The 21,144-nt window shown below is 56.8% G+C and overlaps 1 protein-coding gene across 1 annotated transcript in view; it reads right to left on the bottom strand.

Annotated features, from left to right (window-relative positions):
* Positions 1-20,272, bottom strand: part of PLEKHG5 (pleckstrin homology and RhoGEF domain containing G5) — a 50,896-nt gene extending 30,624 nt beyond the window's left edge. The window contains exon 1 of the mRNA XM_082611863.1: positions 19,755-20,272. Within this exon, the coding sequence (XP_082467989.1) occupies positions 19,755-20,118 (364 nt within the window). The 5' untranslated portion in view covers positions 20,119-20,272. The remainder of the gene's footprint in view (positions 1-19,754) is intronic.
* Positions 20,273-21,144: the final 872 nt, after the last annotated feature.

Below are 21,144 nucleotides of genomic sequence, written 5' to 3' on the forward strand. Positions count from 1 at the left end.
CCAGCCCTGCCTGTCAAGCCGTAGCTGGCTCAAGGGTCGGGTGGGAAGCAGGGCTCTTCTCCACCACCCAGCAGCATCTCCTCTGCCATCTGGGTTTCCAGGGACCTGGAGGCCACAGCCAGCTTTGGGGGAGTTTCCCATGCACCCTACCTGAATCTGGGGAGCTCAGCCAGATGAGGTCTGCTTGTAAGCCTGAGTCCCTGGATTCTCACAACTCAGGGCCTGGGGTTGGGTTCTAACACCCTTTGTCCCAAGACTTCTGGATTCTGGTCCTAAATTCAGCAGGCTCTGGGCTACTTACTCCACTACAGGGTCCTGGAGCTGCCTTGCCAGCCCTCTGGGTCCTGCCATGACCGCCCCAGGCCACAGCCACTCCAGGGCCAGACTCCCCTCGGCCACCGTGGGGTGGCCGTGGGGTCTGGAGTTCTTTGTCCTGGCTCTTCCAAGCACTGGAGTTCTACCTAGCTAACCTCTCTGGCCTCTAGCACCCCCCCCACCGCCCTCCCGCCCTCCCCCCGCCCCCCCCCATTTTCAGTTCCCTCAAGGTGCTCAGTCTGCTTTCTAGACGTCCCCTCTGTGGACTGCTCAGTCCCAGCCCCTCTGGAATCTAGTTTCCCTGCAGTTCACATGAAAGCTACAGCCTCCTAGAGCCCATAGGTGTGCTTTTCTACCCAGAGACTCCAAACACAGGAACATCGCTGAGGACCCTGCTAGCTCTCAGGGCCCGGAGATGGGCCTCTGGGGGCCAGGGAGGAATCAGCATCGGGACGGCTGTCCCCACCCCAGGCCTGCCATGGGTGCCCTTCTGACAAGTTGTCCGGTTTGCAGCCCTGCAGAACGGGTGGGCGTGGTAAGGGGGAGATGTTGTACCAGGTGGTACATACCCTGGACATAGTTGATTGGGCCAGAGGTGGCCGCCTGGGCCAGCCTGTTCAATTAGACTTGCTCTCTTGAGAATTTGAATTGAGACGGGCAACTCCTATTGGGCCCTGGAGCCCTGAGGTCACAGAAAGTCAGTCTGAGTGGGTACAGAGCCCTGCAGTTGATGCGGAGCAAGAACAAGGGGCCCCATAGGAGCACCTGGTCAGTGGAGATGGCCCTAGAGCAAAGAGGGAGGGCAAAAAGCAGCTCTGTGACCGTGGGGCAGCTCCCAGGGGCCGCCTCCACCACCTGCCCTCGCTCCCCCCAGGGTCCCCGCCCCGGAGTACCCCTCTGGCTGCTGGCCCTTGGCCAGCCCCAGGCAGACCTGGAACCTGGCAATTGCCCACCCCCAGGGTGCCAAATGTTGTCTTTCCGGGTCTGAAACAGCCCAGCTGCCCTCCTGGCCTCCTCGGGCCCCTGCGGCTCCCAGCATCCTGGGGAAAGCCAGGGCCCCTCAGCCAGGCAGACAAGCCCACATGCCAGCGTCCCCCACCCTCTATCTTAGTCACACGATGCCGTTTTTCCTTCTCCAACACGATCTCTACGACAACTGGCCGACAGGGCGCCTGGGCAGAAGCCGGCCGGCAGACATGTTTTGCTTGGCGAAGCACAGCGCTTCAAAAGAATTTGAATTGGTTGCCAACTTTGAAAAGTCAGATTTCACATAAAAATCCAGATTTCTGGCTTCCATGGACAAACCAGAGGAGCCTGGCAGCTCTGGACCCATATTCCTGATGGCTCCAGCTCCCCAGTTGTGTCTGCCTTAGACGGGCACACACCCTTCCACCCTCCACAGTCCCCACCACTCCCTATCGCCTCACCCCAGCCCCCTCCCTCTGTTACTCACTACCTCCCCTGGGACGGAACTGAGCTTCTGACTGCGGCCCAGCCCTTCCTGGTTCTGTTCCTCTGCCTCTGCCACATCCTTCCCATCGCTGTCTACTGTCAACTGACATCCTGCCCACTCTCTAAGGCCCAAGTTGAATGCAGCACCTTCCGGAAGGCCTCTTGATCTCAGAATATCCAAATTCCAGATGAATCGCTCCCTCCTAGATCCCACTGTCCTGGGTTGGGCCTTTGAACTGACCTGTTATTTTGGACCTATCTTCCCCGCCAGATTGCTCCAGAAACACCTGCCTATAACCATAGCTCTGACCTACTCAGCACCTGCTGGGCATTCTGCTTTTCACACATGGTCTCATTTCACCGTCAAACCCTCTGCAGCATGGTCTAACCCCAAAGGGCAGCTGCTGGCCACTGTAGCTACTGAGCATGTGCAATGGGGCTCATCCAAATTGAGATGTGCTATACATGTGAAATGTACAGCAGATTTTGAAGATTTCGTGCAAAAAAAAAAAAAAAAAAAACCAGAATGTAAAATCACATTGATGCGGACTTCCCTGACGGTGCAGTGGTTAAGACTCCGTGCTTCCACTGCAAGGGGCCTGGGTTCGATCCCCGGTTGGGGAACTAAGATCTCACATGCTGTGCGGCACGGCCAAAAAGTAAACTAAAATAAAATCTCATTGATGATTTTTTTATACGGATTATATGTTGAAATGGTAATGTTTTTGAAATAGCCTGGGTTAATTAAATATATTCTTAAAATTCATTTCACTTGCTTGTTTTTAGGTTTTTTTGTTTGTTTTTTTGCTTTTTGTTTTTAATGTGGCTAGTGAAAAAAATTTAATGATGAAAGTTCTAGGGGATAGCACTGTTCTAAACAACTGAGAGAAGGAGGTATGTTGATTGTTGCCCATTTTACAGATGAGGAAACTGAGGCCCAGAGGGTTGGGCGACTTGCCCAAGGTCATGCAGCTAGTGAGTGATGAGGCTGGGACTTGAGCCTAGCACTGGAAGACTCCAAGTCTGTGCTCCTAACCAACAGGCCACACTGCCCCCATGGTGCCCCCATGGTTCCTGGCATGGTTAGGTGCTTGGCACACATAAAATGATCCCCCCATTGTCACATAAGACCCCCTTTCCCAGCTGGCTGCAGGCTGAGACAAGCGTACAAGAAACCACCCTTGTCATTCCTCAGGGGAGCCCCTCACCTCTGAGCACCCCCTGGCATAATGCACCTCAAGAAGGCAGAGCTTCCCTGCCCATCACCTCCCAACCCCAGGCCTGGCCAGGCAAAGGCTGCCCCTCCCAGGAAGCAGCTGTGGCCTTGAATGCCCCCTCCCACGCAAACCCAGCCCTCCTGGGAGCCTATCTATGGTTGGGCAGCTGCTGCGGGCTGTGCTAGGACTGAACCTGTCATCAGGGCAACTTGCAGAAGGGCAAGATTTGACCCAAACCTGCCCAAGAGCCGGAGGGGTGTGTCCTGGGCAAATGGCTGCTGACCCCAGGAACCATCCGCCTCTCCCTACCCCAGACTCTGGTCAGAGCATCACAGGTGGCCTGGGAAAGAAATGTGGTCCCCTTCCCAAAGCCCCTTGTGGGGTAGGGCTGTCAAGTGGGGACCCAGCTGGAGGAAGGAGCCCGGACCATGGTCTCTGATGCTGTCCCTGCCTGCAGCCCAGACTAAAGATGTCATTGTCCCCTGGAGCCCAGAGACCCCCAAGCACTGCCCTGCCCACCCACATGCCTCGGACTCAGTAAGAAGAGGTGGGAGGACACATTCAGAATCCCTTTCTGGGGCCCGAGAAACCATCCACACAGTTCCTGCCCACAGGCCTGGAGCCAGCCAGCCACTTCCTCTGGCCGAGGCTGCTGTGGGCACCTGCCCATTTGCCCACCACCACGGGCTTCCTCCCAGGCTCCTCGGAGGAACAGAGAGTGGCTGCGGGGAGAGCAGGAGCAGGACTGCGGAAACGGGGGTGAGATTCCCGTTCAGGACAATCACGCTCCGGGCACGAGCCCCGCCCCATTGCGCTGGGACCCACCACCCACCCGTGCTGGGCCCAGGCCAGGGGCTGGCAGGGTGCAGAGGACAGAGCCCACACAGACAGCTGTGTGCCCGGCTCTCCCACCCGCCTGCCTCAGCTCGCCCCCGAGGCCGGCTCACGCGCCGTGACCCACGCACCGTGTGCTGGGAACTCTTTCCCAGCCAGGGCCAAGAGGCACGGGGTCGTGATGGGGGGGCCTGGTCCTATGGTTCCGAGGCTGAGGGCGGGAACTGTGGATCTGGGTACCACCACTCACCACCCCACTGAGCCTTGCCTTCCCTTCCAGAGCAAAGGGGCCACCAAGAATGGTCCCTGCCTCCAAAGGTGAGCGTGAAGATGCAAGGAGCCATGGGAAGTCTTGGCACGGGGCAAGTCCCCTCTAAATGTGAGCTGTGAGGCCCCACGGATGGCAGGGACGGCCTTGCCTGGAGAGGCTGGGGGCAGGGGATGGGGAGCGGGCTTCACAGGGGTTGCTCCAAAGCCCCGGGGCTGGGTGAGGGCCCAGCAGCAGGAACACTTGGCACTTGGCAGTGACTGAGATGAAGAGGACAAATAGGAAGAGGGGGACAGACCCCTGCTTGGCCTCCCTGGCTTGTGTCTGGGACTGGCTGCGTGACCTCATGCCGGACCTCAGCCACCTTCCCTGCCTCAGTAGACAGGAACCTGCCAGGTGAAGCCGTACAAGCAGACAGGACTGTCTGCCCCCCAGGCCACTCCCCCAACCCACCCTCTGGTTCCAGAACAGAGCCCGGCTGAAAGAGAGGGGGAGCTTTCTGCCAGGCTGGCCCGCGCCTGCCCCGTGCGGTCCTCCCGCTTCCCCCTGCTCCACACCCTGCCCGGCATCAAGGCTCCTCTCTCCCAGCCTCCTGCACAGGTGGGTGCTGTGCCCACCCCACCCCTCCAAGCAGCCACATCCCTCTGTCCACTTTGGCCAACGGGACAGAGTGCCCAGAGGGGCCTCCTCTCAGGTTTGACAGTTGTCATTTAGGCCCACCAGGCATCCATTCTCCCTCTTGAGAGCAGCATTGCCTGCCCTGCTTTGTGGAACCCGTGCCCCACGTGGTCTCTTTCTGTGCTGGCTCCTAGGCCTATCCATCACTTTCTGTGCCCTTTGGCTACAGGGAGGGGTCAGGAAAGGACCACGCCAGGCTGGGAAGTTGTATCCCTGAGAGGCTCCTGCTTCTCCAGGCCTGCGGCCTGGGGTGGGGGCGTGCCAGAGCCTGGGGCCCCAGATGAGGCCAACAGAGAAGAGAAATGAGGCCCGAGACGCCGCGCCCTGCTGGCTTCCGCCACCCAGACCTGGGCTTCCATCACTGGCACTGGTGTCCTGACAGAAGCGGAGTCGCCAGCCCAAGGCTGGACGTTCTGCTGGGCCACTCATTAGCGGAGCTATGATAAAACAGCGATGATAACAGCCAGCATGGACCATGCCCTTGCTGTGTGGCGTGCGGTGTTTGAAGGGCTCCATGTGTCACCCCAGCAAGTCCTCTCAGCCACCGCACAACACCACCTCTATCTTTATCCCCACTGACACGGCCCGGTCGGCATCCAAACACCAGCCGCCGGGCTTAGCATCCCGCCCCACCTGTGCTGCCTCTTGGGGGGCTTAATCTCTCTGTGTTTCTGTTCCCTTACCTGCAATGGGGATAATACGAGAAATGGCACATGTCCTGGGGCCTCGAACATGAACATTCCAGAAAGACTCGTCCCACCACCTGGCCCTGATCTTGGAGGCAGAGGACCGAGGCAGAGACCAGGCCTGAAGCCCAGAGCCAGGCCCTGCTGCCCTGCTCCCAGCCCAGCTGCGGGGCCCAGAGCCTGGCTCGGCCTGCCCTGTCTGCCTCCGAGGCCCCCAGGGTCCTTGTGCTCAGGCCCCTCTCCTCCACCAGCAGCGGCTCTCAGGAGGGGCCTTGTACCCCCACAGCTGCTGATGTGACGGGCAGCAGCACGTGCATGGTGAGCGGGCCGCAGGCTCTGGCCAGAGGGAGGCGGCCGGGTAGACCAGCTGTCCGGGCCTCCTGCACGCCCTCCCGGGAAAGTGGGACTGCACCTACCCCTGAGGTCCTCGATGATGTCCAGGGTGGAACTCCAGGAGAAGCGCTCCACGGCCCCCAGCTCCAGCTCGGCCAGGGCACCGGGCAGGGCCTCCAGCGCGTAGGCACCCCGTTTCTTCCAGTAGAGAAACATGCTGAGGCCCGGGGAGGCCTCCCCGCCGGGCCCGTGCCCTCAGAGGCTGGGCGGCCCCGGGGACCCGGGTCCCCGAGGCCTGGACACAGTGGGTGCAGGGACTGCAGAGGGGCTGTAGAGACCCTGGGGCTGGCCACGGGCCGGCGAGCACGGCCCTCCCTGGGGAGGGGAGCATGCTGGGAGCGGCCGGGGGCCTCGGAGCTGACCAATGGCCAGGGCCCCAGCCCCACACAAAGCGCCTTTCTTCCCCTCCTACAGACATTTTACAAATTTCAACTTCCCGGCCCCCTCGGAGCCCCCCCCAAGGGGATGGGCTGGCCGTCTGGGGACGGCAGAGGCCCGGAAAAGAGTCCGATTGTTCCGTGATCTCTGTGCTAAGATAAGTTTTCAGAGGAGAAAAATGTGCTGCTCCAGGAGCAGTTCCAGCCCCCCACTCCTGACCTCTGACCCCAGCCCCAGCCCCAGCTGGGCCCTGCAGGATTTCTCAGTGAGGAGTGGAAGCACCCATGGGGTGCTGTGGAATGACCCCAGCGCTGTTTTCAGCTGCCTGGCTGGGCCCCCTCCCCAGGAAGCACGAGGCGTGGCTTCCAGCTCCAGAGCAAAGGCCCCAGGGAGGCCTCCCAGGGTCAGAGGGCAGGAGCTGCGGGCCAGGCCTCAGCCTCAGCTGCCAGTGAGGCCCAGCATCTGCCCTCTGGGCTCTCACCAAGGGCCCTCCCTCGCTGGGCTGACCAAGGTTCCCCAGGCTGCCCACCCACCCCGCCTCCCTCCCCAGACTGTGTCACCTACACCAGCGGCTGCACCACGCATGAAGCCCTGGGCAGGCCTCAGAGGCCTCGGGCATCGTCACAGAGCTTCACAGCCCCCGCTCAGTGGGCAGAGGGTGGGGTGCGGGCAGGGAGGTCAGAAGGCCGGGGGCTGGAGGAGCCAGCTGCTGCAGAGCACAGATGAGGCACAGAGGAAGACACTGGCTCAGCTGATAAGCTGCAGGACTTGAATTTGAACCCAGGACTATCTAGTCTCAAAGTCAGCTTGGGGGCCCAGACGGCTACCTGAGGGAGAAAGCCCGGTGGTCGGAGGGCAAAGGGGTGGCCCTGTGGGAATCCAGCCCGGATGGGGGAAGGGCACCTTGCTCGGCCTCCCAGCCAGCCTCTGCCACATTGCTGAGCCCCCTCTGTGTGACCCTGCCATTGCTCCCCAACCTTCCGGGGTCCCGAAGGAGCTAGCCCGGGTGGGGGCAGAGCTGGCCGCCCCCCACCCTGGCCCGACCAGTTGCCTGGCGACAGAGAGGCACGAGGCCCAGACAAGGGGAACTGGCAGCAGAAGCCTCCACTTCCCGGGTGAGGGGCACCCCAGGGCCGTGGCGGGCTGGAGGCTGGTAGGGGTAGCCGACCAGGCAGCCTGCACACCCCCAGCTGAGGGCTAAGGTGCCAAGAGGCAGCTCAAGTAATTCAAACCAGATGCCTGCCTGCCTGCCTGCTCACCCTCCTCCTCCGGCCCAGGGCCAGGGCCAGGGCCAGGGCCAGACGAATGCAGCCAGGCCCTCTGGTCCTTAATCACTGGCATCCACGTAGCCTGGGCCCACACGAGGTGGGGGGCACCCTGGCTCGTGTTTACAGGCAAGTGGCCAGCGTGTGGGTGCCAGGCCAAGCTCGGGGGAGTGAGATGATTTGTCTCCGGCAGCCATGGCTGGTCTCGGTGCCCACCGGGAGGGGCCAGGGTGGCAGAGTGAGCTGTGGTCCCCGAGCAGTTACCTAGTCCAGGTGCCTCTGCGTCTAGGCCTGGAGGGGCTACACTTGGCTGTGGTTTCAAAACTGCAAGCCCCAAACCCACCCCGCCCGGAGGCTGGTGGGAGATTCTTCCTAACCTCTGCTTTGGGTGAACACAAGAAGCCCCCCGACCACACACACACACCTGCGGAAGTCCTCCTCAGTGGTTGCTTGTGCTCAAGCCCCGGATGGTGCCGAGCTGAGCCTGGCTGTGCCCCTCCCCTCCCCGGGGCACATACAGCCCCCTCCCAGAGGTTCTCTCGGTCCCCACATGTGCCTTCTGCCTCCTACCACCCTGCCTTGGCTTGTGCCAGCCCTGCTGCCTGGTGTCCTCCTCTGGCTCCTCCTGTCCAGGCTAGAGGCCCGCATCCCCGACCTTGCCTCCATCCTCCCTGTGCAGGAGAGCAGGGGGGTCCGGACAGGCCCACCCGGGCTGGTCAAAGGGCCCCCAGGGTGTCCCAGGGAGGCCCAGCAGCCCTCATCACCATGCGGCAGGTGTCAAAGGCAGGTGGACACACCTGGGCCTTTTACTGAGTCTGGGGGAAACCAGGAAGCTAGACAACTAGTGACGCTGCTTACAAAGTGGGGAGAGGGCTCTTCGCGGCCTCTGAGGGAGCTGGGGTGCGGCGTGGCCGTCGTGTGTGCTGCCGTGTTCCCAGCCCCAGGTGGACACAGTGATGACAGTTACTGTGGACCAGATGCCACACTGAGCACCATTCCTACATTAGCTCCTTTAAGCCTCACATCAGCCCCATGAGGCCTCACATCAGCCCCATGTCCGAGATGGAGAAGCTGAGGCCAGGGGCCACTTCCTTGCCCAGGGCCACCCAGAGTGGGCAGGGGGCAAACCAGGGTGAACTCCAGAGCTGTGCTGTCACTGCTCGACTGCACTCTCTGGCCCTTGATGACGCAGTCACCGGGTACAGATGGGGACCCAGGGCCCAGAGGGAGGCAGGGTGGCCCCGAGCTGGAAGCCCATCCTCCCACAGTCCCAGGCCCACCTCTCCTGCCTGGCTCCTCCTGGAAGCTCATGACCTCTGGACAGGACGATCCCGGGGAGCCAGGAGACCAATGGCTCGTGCCCTCCTCTCGACATGCCCGACCCCAAACCCAAAGGTTTGTCCCCACTGCCATGAGCTCCCACTGGCCAGGGACCAGGGTTAGGACGGGCAGAGGGCTGGGGCGGCTTCATCCAGTTCCTGGCAATGGCCTTGGACATGGGGAGGGGGTCGAGCCCTCCGCAAACTGCAGCTGTTTCCTTGAGAGCAGAAGTGCCATGTGAAGGCCGAGCAGGAGGCCCGAGAAGCCCACTGAGTAAGGGGCTAAAAGAGGAAGAGGAGCAGGGGGCCCAAGCCGGCCATCAACCCCCATGCCAGCTGCCTCCCAGTCAGCCATGGCCTTGGCCTTGGGGAGAAACTTCCCTTCCTGAGTTCACCAACCAGGGGTCCCTGGGCCCCCTAGATGCCCCTTCCCCCTTCAGCCCTGTCTGACCCCTTTCCCACCAGGATGGCTGAGGGCAGCTCCCTGAGGAATAGAGTGGTCCAGGTTCCTGCCTCTGACTCACTAGCTGGGTAGCCCCGGGCTTGACACTTCCTGAAGTCTCAGTTTCCACATCTGTGAAATGGGGTAAGGAGAGAGGCCGCCCCCCCTCCCCGACCACTGTATCGTCTCCAACAGATCCCACTCACCTGGGGCTAAGCAGAGAGCAAGTGCTTGCCTCACGGGGATGAAAACCTGGCGGGTCCCCACCTTCTGCTAAGAGGCCCTGTCCCTCCCCCTCACCAGGTAAGGTCCTCCGTGACCCTCTGTGGTGCCCTGAGCTCCCCCAGCGGCAGGTGACCACATCTTTCCTCCACCTTCCGGAGTTTGGGGAGGACTGTCTGGACCCCCAGGGCAGCCTGGGAGCACCATCTTTGCGGGGGAGGGGGTGGCCTGTAACAGAGCTGACGCGGCGGGGCGGTGCCCAGTGCCAGCTGTGCGGCTTGCGTGAGAAGCGGCCGCACGGGCTGTGCTGTGCTTAAGTGCTCCCAGGTCGGACTGCGGAGCCTGTTAGGAATTACGTCTGGCCGGCCAGCCAGAGGCCCGTTATATAACGTGGCACAGGGCAGGCACCAGCCACCCCTAACCCCCGGCTCCCCAGCTCCCCGGCCGCTGCCCCACTGGCCAAGCCTGAGAGGAGACGTGTCCCACTGACACCCTCCTGCCCGCCCCACGCACATAGCACACCAGACCTCCGGCTCCAGGTGAAGAGAAGAATCTGCTCCCACCTGCCAGGGCACACGCCAAGGACCCTCTAGGGCCACAGCCCCGTAGGGGCCCCCTGTGGGGTGGAGGCCACACCCAGGCAGCAGGCACGCCCCTGGGGCTGGCGCCTGCAGGAGGGGTGAACAGTGGGGCCTGGCATGGGCGGCACGGACCCCCAGCCCCCTGACACACACACACAGAGCAAACCATTCTGAAGGCTGGATACACAGGCCTGAAACCTCAGCCACCTGCGGGTCCATCAGTTTGGAAGGTGCTGGTGGAAACCTGGGCCGAAGCCACCTGGCTGAGAGCCAGCCTGGCCCTTAAGCCTCTGCCAGGCCACCGCCCCAGGCCCTTTCCCCAGATGCCTCCTCACGGCCCACTGCCCACCAGAGCAGGCTGCGTGCACCTTGCCCGGAGGGGCCTGGCACAGCGTGGGTCGCCCCACATCCCTGCAGGGCCCACCCAGCCCTTTCTCAAACCCTCGGGGGCCCCGGGGGCTGGGACTGAGACTTGTGAGATGTCGGGTATAACAGGGCCCAGGACTCAGGATGGGGTTTGCAGAGCCTGGGACTGAGGCGGGCGGAGCCCCGTGGTGGGCTTCTTCCCCACCCCCAGGGTGGGCACCACGGGTCGCTCTTCGGCAGTGCCCCCCACAGCTGGGCTGTCCCAGCACTCAGAGTGTGGATGTGTGTGAGCCATCACCGTCACCACCGCCAGGGGACAGAGTTCTGCCGGCAGGGAGCCCTGTGCCAGAGACTGAAGTGGCTGGGCCCCTGTGGCCCTGGGCGGGGACCCTGTGCTGCTTTCACCCTGGCACTCCAACACGAGCCCCTCAGAAGCAGAGGCTCCCGCTTGGCCAGGGACCCTGTCTCAGTCCTGGCTCTCCAGCTGCTGGCTGGGCACACAGTAGGGACACTGACATTAGCCAAGTCCCCTTGTGTGCTGGGCCCTGGACCCAGAGCCTTCAACAGGGAGCTCCTTTAAGTTGCCTAATGTTGCTGTCATTGTGTTACTATCCCCGCATCGTCCAGAGCAGGAAGCTGAGGCGCAGGGGGCGCCTACAGACCTGACCAGGTCAGCCAGGAAGTGGGCGGGTGCTACTGCCAGAGTCTCCTCACCACCCCCCGACTCCATGCCACCTCTGTTCCCTCTGTGGCCAAGAAATTCAAGTTCCACCTGCCACGAGGATCCAGTCAATAAATAGCCCTCCCTGCCCATCACTGCCAGCATCCCGAGCTGAGCCACAGGGGCTCAGGGGGGGCCCCATCTCGGCGGCCCATCACAGTGACCCTCCCTTCCCCAAATGCACCCCTGCTTCAGGACTCTGGGGGCCCTTCAGGCTTAGACAAGCCTCCCTGACCTTTGAGCCCACTGATCACGATCCTCGAAGTAAATGGGCCCCTTCCTGGGCTCCCCTGAGTGTGTATGTGGCGGGGGGAGGAGGGGGGACAGCCAGACAACAGGCCTCTCAGACCCAGGCAACTCCCCAGAGGCGAAGGGGTGGGAGGTCTAGTCACTGTCCAGCATCTGGCTTGACCGTCCTCACCCACCCATCTACCCACAACGGCCTGGCGACAAGCACACCCTGGGGCGGGCTGGCCACGGACCAGCCGCCCACGCCATTCTCAGCTCTGCCTCTAGAGTGCCCTGGCCCCTGCTCAGGCCACCACCACCGTGTCTGGGGCCCCTGCCTCGCTCTTGCCCCTCCAAGTAAGCCTCCAGAATGCAGCCTGGCACCTGGGTTCAGATCCCAGCTCCGGCTGGCTGTGTGGCCTTGGGCAAGTTGCTTAGCCTCTCTGGGCCTCAGTTCCCTCATCTATCCAGTGAGGGTACTCACAGGACTACCTCCCAGGGTTGCTGTGGGGATTAAACGACTTAATCCGGAAGAGCGGCCTCCACACTCAGGCCCCTGGTGGGAGCTCCATGGACAGTGACCAACAATCACGGCAAGAATACAAAGCAAGGGGACTTCCCTGGCGGTCCAGTGGTAAAGAATCCGCCTTCCAATGCAGGGGACGTGGGTTTGATCCCTGGTTGGGGAACTAAGATCCCACATGCCACGGGGAAACTAAGCCCGCGTGGCACAACTACTGAGCTCGTGTGCCTCAACAAGAGAGCCCGTGTGCCTCAAACTACAGAGCCCATGCACCCTGGAACCCTCGCACCACAACTAGAGAGAGAAAACCCATATGCCACAACTAGAGAGAAGCCCGCGCACTGCAACAAACACCCAAAGCAGCCAAAAAATTAAAAAAAAAAAAAAAAAAAAAAAGAGTACAAAGCAAGGGAATTCCCTGGTAGTCCAGTGGTTAGGGTTCCGCGCTTTCACTGCTGAGGGCCTGGGTTCGATCCCTGGGTCGGGGAACTAGGATCCCACAAACCACGTGGCGTGGCCAAAAAAAAAAAGCAAATCTGAAAATGTCCCTGCTTTAATTAAAAATCTGCTCCCCACGCCCTGTGGGGCAAGGCCACCCTCCATGGCATGGTTGCTCAGACCTTCCCAGACCTGCCTCCACCCACCGCTCCCTGGCGGACTGATGGCGCCATCCCCCAGCCACAGAGCCAGGCCGCCCTTTGGTTCTGCCTCTGCCGCAGGTGACCACACTGAAAGGTGCAGTCTGGATCCATCTGGACTGGGAGCCCCTTGAAGCAGCTACTGGCTTAATTCCTCCCTGAACACAGGGCCCAGGCCAGCCTCGCCCAGAGCAGGTGCCAGGAGAATGCTCATTGACTTGAACTTGGATCAGTCCATAACCAACCATCTCTCGCAGGGTCAACTTCTGAATACCTCAAAACTCAGTCCTGTAAAGGTGGCAGGGAGGATCCCAGCTCAGAGGGCAGCCCACAGGCCTGGACACCTGGCCTGGGGTCAGATCTGGCCACCCCGCTGGAGGAGCAGAGACCCCAGCTAGACCCAGGCACTCTGTCAGCTGGTGCGCCAGGGTTTTCCCAGCCTGGGGAGGGGGGAGAGGAGGAAATGGAGGCTTGCCTGTATCCCCAGGGCTGTCTGTGGTGATGGCAGGATGGCCACATTCCAGTCTTGCTGCCAGCTCCTGGCCACTGCAGACTTTTAAACCTGGCCAGACAGTCTGAGAGGCTGGGCCTTCTTGAGGGCCAAGTCTGTCCAAGGAACAAAGGCTTTTGAGCCAGGCTCCCAACCACAGAAGAGACTGGCCAGCCTTCCAGGACAGCTGGAATTTCAAAATATCTAACCCATTGTTGGAACACCAATCCCAATGGTTGGAAACTATTGTTGGTGTCCCCTTGGACACCCCCAGCAGAGACCCAGGTTGCCTGGGACAGGTTTTGTCTCCCTGTTGGCCCTCGGAGGCCAGAGACCCCTCCTTCTCCCAAGCCCAGGCTGTAGGCCCGGCCTACAGAGGCAGTTTCTGGGCAGGGCAGCTGCTGGGTCTTAGCCTGCCATGGCTTTGTAGAGGATGCTGGTGCTCAAGAGCCTCCCAATGGGCCTGGAGAGGTGTTGCCTAGGTCCTGCTCATTTGTATCTCAGAAAAATCAAGCAGGTAATGGACAGAGAGTGACCATGCGTGTGTGCGTGCGTGTATGTGTGTGCACACGCATGCACATTATTTTAGATACTTCTCTCTGAGGAAGGTGACTTTCAGCAGAGACTGGAATGATGTGAGGGAGCTAGCCATGCAGATATTTGAGAAAACAGCAAGTGCAAAGGCCCTGAGGTAGGGACATATATTGTGTTCTAGTAAGGTGACCAATGGATGCAATTTGCCTCGCCCAGACTAAGAGGATTTCTGGGACACAGGACTGTTAGTTTTAAAACCAGGATAAGTCGGTCACCCTAGCAAAGAGACTTCAAGGAGGCGACTGTGGCTGGCGCAGGGTAAGCATGGGGCAGAGATGAAGTCAGAGAGGTGATAGGGCATGGGGTCCTGCACAGTCCTGTGAGGACTTTGCCTTTCATTCTGAGGGAGACGGGACCATCAGATTTGTGGGGGTTTTGGTTTTTTTTGTTGTTTTATTTATTTTTGGCTGCGTCGGGTCTTAGTTGCGGCACATGGGATCTTCGTTGAGGTGCTCGGGCTTCTCTCTAGTTGTAGCGTGCGGGTTTTCTCTCTCTAGTTGTGGCGTGCGGGTTCCATAGTACGTGGGCTCTGTAGTTTGCAGCATGCGGGCTCTAGTTGAGGCGTAAGCTCAGTAGTTGCAGCAAGCGGGCTTAGTTGCCCCGTGGTATGTGGGATCTTAGTTCACCAACCAGGGATCGAACCCATGTCCCATGCATTGTAAGGTGGATTCTTTACCACTGGACCACCAGGGAAGTCCCATCGGAGTTTTTTTTTTTTTTTAACAGAGGAGGAACATGATCTGACTTAGATTTTAAGAGGCTATTATCACAGAAGTAATTACAGGTGAAATGCGAGGAGCTTATGAACATGAGGGGATTCTACGAGGGCACAAGGGACCTCCCGACCCTGTTGTGGCTCTGAGTTGGCCACAGAAATCCTCTGCCTTACCTCATTATGATTCTAACAAACTTTAGTTTCTTGTGCTTTAAAAACACACAATGGGGACTTCCCTGGTGGCGCAGTGGGTAAGGCTCCACACTCCCGGTGCAGGGTGCCTGGGTTTGATCCTTGGTCAGCGAACTAGATCCCACTTGTGTACTGCAACTAAGAGTTTGCCTGCCACAACTAAGGAGCCCGCATGCCTCAACAAAGACCTGACGCAACCAAATAAATAAATAAATAAACAAATATTTAAAAACACATCATGGGGAATTCCCTGGCAGTCCAGTGGTTAGGATTCCATGCTTGCACTGTAGTGGGGACGGGTTCGATCGCTGGTCAGGGAACTGAGATCCTGCATACCACGTGGCACGGCCAAAAAAAAAAAAAAAAAGATATAGTTCATACAAATAGTTAAAAAAAAACCCATAAAAACACACCATGGTTTTGGAAACAACATGTAAAAAGAGACAATATGCTAAATGCTTTGAACATTTAGATCCTTCAGTGGGGACTCTCCTTCCTACAATAGTGGATTAGGTAATTCAGACCAAACTTCCATCTTGGGCCAACCAAAAAGCTGGATGAAAAAAAATGTTTTTTAATCTTAAAAACATCAAACCCCATGAAACACAAAAGAGGAGGATCTAGGGAGATAAACAGATGGTTTTGCTCTCAGGGTATTTATGCATTCTGAAGAAAGAGGTGGGAAACAGCTTCACTTCTAACAGCTTTGTGGAGCTAGGGGAAAAAATCAAAGTCCAGGGAACCTCAGGCCTGAGTTTGGATCAAAGTCATCCCAGACTGGTAGTGTTTCCAAGCATATAGCAGAAGCATATGAACATCCTGTATCATCCTAGGCCTCAAATTTTTCTTGCAAATAAGTTTAAAAATACAATGTCCAACACACAGTCAAAGATAACCAGGCACACAAGTAACTAAGACCCCATGTCTGAGAACCAACAGAAACACAAAAACTTGAGGTACTGGAATTACCAGACACAGACTCAAACACTGCCTCCTCTGAGTTCCACAAAACCCTGGGTGGTAGATATGGCTGTTGACTCCACTTTAAAGATAATGAAATTAAAGCTCAGAAGGCTAGTGACTTGCCTACAACCATCCAGCTAGTAAGTAGGAGAGTTGTGATTGAATATAGGTCAGTTGCTTCTGTAATCATCTGTGCTATTAAAAACTTACTACATAAGAGGGTCCTTAGAAGGACCATGGAGTGCTCTTGGTGCCCCCCCCTCCCATGGAAGTTCTAGAGGCATGATGTCAGAGCCTGCAGCTGCCCTTGCACCTTGGCCAAGAGCCACAGCATTTCAGTAGTAGGGGTGGACAGAGAAGAGAAGTGCCTGAGACCATGTAAGGTAAGGGGACACCTGCCCAGCCACCCACCCTCATGTGTCATGGACGGGCTCATGGAAAATGATGACCAGGAGACATAGAAAGAAGGACTGAAATACTCTGCTGATGGGGCAATAATTGGCTTTTCTGGATGACAACTTGGAAATGGCCATTAAAATGCAAAATGCTCAGCCCCTTCCACCCAACAATTCCACTTCCAGAAATTTATTCTATAGATACTCTTTCACAAGTCCACAGAGATACAGGTATAAGAATGCTCACTACAGCATCATTTACAGGAGTAAAAAACTGGAAACAACCCCAAATGTCCACTCATAGAGAGCTGGTTTATTTATTTTTTTTTATTAAAAAATTTTTTTGGATTAAGTGCACTTTTTATTTTATTTTTTTATTTAATTAATTTTTTTTTTGCCATGTGGCTTGTGGGATCTTAGTTCCCTGACCAGGGATTGAACCTGTGCCCTCAGCAGTGAAAGCAGTGAGTCCTAACCACTGGACTGGAGGGAATTCCCTAAAGAGATAGTCTGTTTTTTTTTTTGGCCTCGCCATGTGGCTTGCAGGATAGATTCCCGACCAGCGACTGAACCCAGGCCACAGCAGTGAAAGCCCGGAATCCTAACCACTAGGCAACCAGGAAACTCAAGGGCTAGTTTAAAAATTAAGTTATAGGGACTTCTCTGGTGGTGCAGTGGTTAAGAATCCTCCTGCCAATGCAGGGGACACGGGCTCAAGCCCTGGTCCGGGAAGATCGCACATGCCGTGGAGCAACTAAGCCCATGCGCCACAACTACTGAAGCCAGCGCTCTAGAGCCTCTGCTCTGCAGCAAAGAGTAGCCCCCACTCACCACAACTAGAGAAAGCCCGCACAGCAACGAAGACCCAAGGTAGCCAATAAGTAAATAAATAAATGTTTATTTATTAAAAAAAAAAATTAAGGTATATCCATATGAACCATGAAGCCATTAAAAAGAATGAGGTAGATTTTCATGCACTGGCTTTTTTTTTTTTTTTTTTTTTTTTTTTTTGCGTTATGCGGGCCTCTCACTGTTGTGGCCTCTCCCGTTGCAGAGCACAGCCTCCAGACGCGCAGGCTCAGCGGCCATGGCTCACGGGCCCAGCCGCTCCGCGGCATGTGGGATCTTCCCGGACCAGGGCACGAACCCGCGCCCCCTGCATCAGCAGGCGGACTCTCAACCACTGCGCCACCAGGGAAGCCCCATGCACTGGCATTTTTAATTTCCAAAATATAGTATTAATTGGCAAAAGCAATTGCAAAAATGCATATTTTCTTCAATTTCATTTCAACATTTTTACATAGACACGTATTTAGGTATGTGCACTGTGTACATATTCATAGAAAAAAAATCTGAAATGCAACTGGAAATAACAGAAAATCAGGACTTGTATCTTCATTATTTGTGTACTGTTTGAGAATGAAAATGTATTATTTGTATAAGCAGAACAAAGTAAACACAGGCATACATGTGTGTGCATATGTATATATATATATTCATATGCTAATTTAAAGGGCTTAAACAATCACCTTTCACCTGCATTGTTGTAAAAGCCTCCTGATTCTTTGGCTCTTTATTTGCCATGTTTTCCTTCTCAAACTCCCCCAAACCCACTCTCCAAACTGCTATCGAAAAGGATTTTCTTAAAATGCAAGTCAGAAAATGCTACCTACCCTGCTAAAAATGCTTAAATGCTCATCACCCCAAGGATGAAATCTGCAGTCCGCAAGATGCTCGACCGTCCTCTCTAGGGACCGACCTCTGCACCGTCTCCTTAGAGCTCTCCCCTCCAGCAGCTCCTGCAACGCTCTCCCACCCCTCAGTCATCCCACTGACTGTCCCAGTCAGGCTGCACAAAATGCCGTTTCTAGCTCCTGTTTTTCTCTCTTCCTGAAATGACCTTTCTACCCTTACTCTTTACCCAGCTGACTCCAGTTTATCCTTTAGGTGATGTCACTTCAGAAAATCTCCAAGATTGGTAGTGTCGTAAGAGGAATCTTACGTGTGAACCCATTAACCCGCAATGGCTCTATTTAACACACATCAAACTACTTTTCAATTTCCTGCTGACACGTCCGTGTTACTCATTAGTGCGATTCTAGAAAGATGGGCGTGTATCTTGCTCACGACCTTCTCCCCAGCCCCTGGCACAATGCCCAGTGATTAATGTGTTCAATAACTATTTGGCCATTGATTGATTACATGAGGAACTGTGACACATTGAAGCTTATTAAACTTTAAAACTTGGAAATACAGCAAAGGCAAAACTAGTTGTCCTTTTTTTTTTTTTTTCTTTTCTTTTTTGGCTGAGCAGCGAGGCTTGTGGAATCTTAGTTCCCTGACCAGGGATTGAACCTGGTCCCTCAGCAGTGAAAGTGCAGAGTCTTAGCCACTGGACCACCAGGGAATTCCCACTAGTTGTCCTTTTACTGTCAAAGAAAAAAAAAGAAAGAAAGAAAGAAAGGAAGAAAGAAAGAAAAAAAATAATAAAGGGCTTAAAGACACAATCAGGGAATTCCCTGGTTGTCCAGTGGTTAGGACTCCGCACTTCCACTGCCATGGGCCAGGGTTCGGTCCCTGGTCGGGGAACTAAGATCCCACAAGCCGCATGGTGTGGTCCCCCCCCCAATTTTTTTAAATGACACAATCAGGCTGAAGCAGCATAGATGGCCATTCTCTGATGTCCATGTGGCAGCCATGATTTTGGGGACCACCCCCCAAAAGGCCTAGAGACCATATTTCACCCAAGCCTGGAAACAATCTCCCCCGGCTGAGTGAGCAGTGATGGACTTTGAGTTTAACTGGACATCGGTCACTGGGGTTCGTGTATTAGGGTGACAGGCCCGCTAAGGTGAATGGCACACGTCCGTCTCACTCTCTGGCCACTCAAGGCGGACATCCCAGCGTGGTAGTTAAGCTTCACTTGGGGGTGTGAGCCAGAGGAGGGCTACATCAGCAGTGCAGACCCTTCCTGGGGTGGAGACAACCCTGCAGTGAGGCCTGGGTGGGTGCTAGGAGTTCTGTGTGACTCACTGTCTGCTTCCTAAATCTGTCTTGGGCCAACGGTGGGGCTGGGGAGGAGGGGGAGACAGATGAAGGTCGGAATGAGGGCTCTCATGGGAGCGCAGAGGGGTCAGTGGCTAACACACCCTCAGGCCGTTCCTCTTTGGCCAGGAATGGGGTGTTTTCCAGGCCAGGGCTCTGATTCTGGGGCGCTGGAAGGCTGTTTGATTCCATGAACGCCATTCCTGATCCCCTCTGCCAAAACGCGTCATGGCACGAATCAAAAGTGAACTTACAAATATTGACGGTTTAGGAGGAATTTCACAGCCCTTCTTGAGAGAGGTACAAAGGCACGGTTGGGAACCTATCCCTGACCATCCTGGCAAGGGGGACACGACTTTAATGCACAAAACTGAAGGTTTCAAGGTCTGGGGGCCCCTTTCCCTCCCCACCGACCTTCCACCTCCCAGGAGAGGAAGCTGGGGAGCAGCTTCCCCCCCGCCCCCGACCCCGCCACTGGCCCCTCCGCGGCAGCTGCCAGGGGAATAGCTCTTCACACGGGACCCTGCTCTTTCTCCTTTCAGGGCTTGGAAGGCTGAAACCGAAAGCCTCCTTCCTCTGCCTTCTCAGAAGACAGGACACTATCTGCACCTAGATCAGAGATGATGGCTAAGGCTCACTGGGCGACCCCTGCCTTCCGCGCTCTCAAATTCATTAAATCACTGTGAAGGAGAAAATGTGGCCAGCCTGCAGGAGGGGCTCTTAAAGGGCCCAGGCGAATTCAGCAAGCAGCCCCTCCAAGACCCACAAAATCTCCTCTTCTCATTCTGTCGTCCACCCTCCTTTCTGGACCGAAGAGGAAGAAAACATACTCACCGCTTCCTGGACGAAGACTGAGCCAGCCGCGAGGTGGAGACCCGTATTTTGTCAGGACTGAATTCATGTTTGACCTCTGGGGTGGTGGCACCTTTCCTGGCCCTTGAGCCACGTGCTCGACCCACAGTCCCTGTCCCTCTCTGCCCAGCTGCAGTCCCAACACTGGAGGGCTTCTCCCAGACTCAGCCCCAACCTTAATTTCTCCAGCTGAATCGTCTGCACAGAAAACCACCGAGCTCTCAGCCCTGCCAATTCTTTTCTCCGACACAGGCCCCCTGGGCGCTGTATATTTTAACGTATGGACTCTGTGGCCGCGGTTTGCACTGTTTCCTTGCTGGTGGTTTCCTCCCCTTGGATTTTCCATCCCCAAGTACCCATATGCTCCCTGGCACGCACTTCTCACACCGCTGGCTGCCTCAGAGGGTGCCTTCCCTCCTTTCCCAGAAAGCAGTGCCACGAAGACCCTCGTCTCTACAATGCCAACAGCCAGCAGCAGCCCCCGGCTGGACTCCTGGGTCAGGAGGAAGGCCTGGAAGTTGGGTGGCTTCTTCCTGCCCGGCCGACATTCACAGCCCGGAGACGAGCCCGGGTCCAAAGCATTCGGAGACGAGCCCGGGTCCAAAGCATTCGAAAAACCCAAGCCACAGTCCGCTGAGCAGCACAGCAGCATCGGGGCCAGTCGCCATGGCAACCCTTGGCTTCCCAGCCCAACACATTGTCTGCCCGGCGGCTCGGCTGTTTGCCGATCCCCAAGACTGCTTACTCAGCTCCCGGGATCTCCAGATTGGACCTGCTGCCCTCAACTCCAAGCGCGGCTCCTTTCACACGGCTCCCTCACCCCGCGGCCCACCCTCTGCCCCATTCTTTTCCTGGCAAAGCCTTGGAAATAACTTTAACGCAGCCAAGGCTTTCTGGAGGCCCTACCTCACGTGGCTCTTCCCCTACTGCACAGATGGCCCCCATATTTATTTTAGCCACTGTTCAGGCTTGGCCTGTCAGCCAAGTCTCGTTGTCTCTACCAGGCCCCACCCTGGGGGCGAGGGCCGAGGGGCTGAGCTCTCGCTCTCGGAGAGGCGGCTACAGACACAGAGCCCTGGCTTGCTGGCTAGCTTTCTTTCTATTTGAACTCTTCTGGGAGCAAAATTCTTTTCCCTGCTCATATACTCTCAAAGATAGTCCAGAAGCGATTTAACTTACATACATGGGCCCAAAAGGAGACATGGAGATGAACTCCCACTGGAGTTTATCCCGCTCAATACTGAAACAGAGAAAAGCTGCCGGGCACTTGCTGGGGTTTCCTGTCTTCCCCACTATGACACCCAGATTTCACTACCCTCTTTCGATGTTTTCCCCATAATTTCCCCTAAACAATTTCCGAGAATAAAATGGT

Source organism: Mesoplodon mirus (genome assembly GCF_964341445.2).
Source record: "Mesoplodon mirus genome assembly, chromosome: 3".
NCBI classification, from domain to species: Eukaryota; Metazoa; Chordata; class Mammalia; order Artiodactyla; family Ziphiidae; genus Mesoplodon; species Mesoplodon mirus.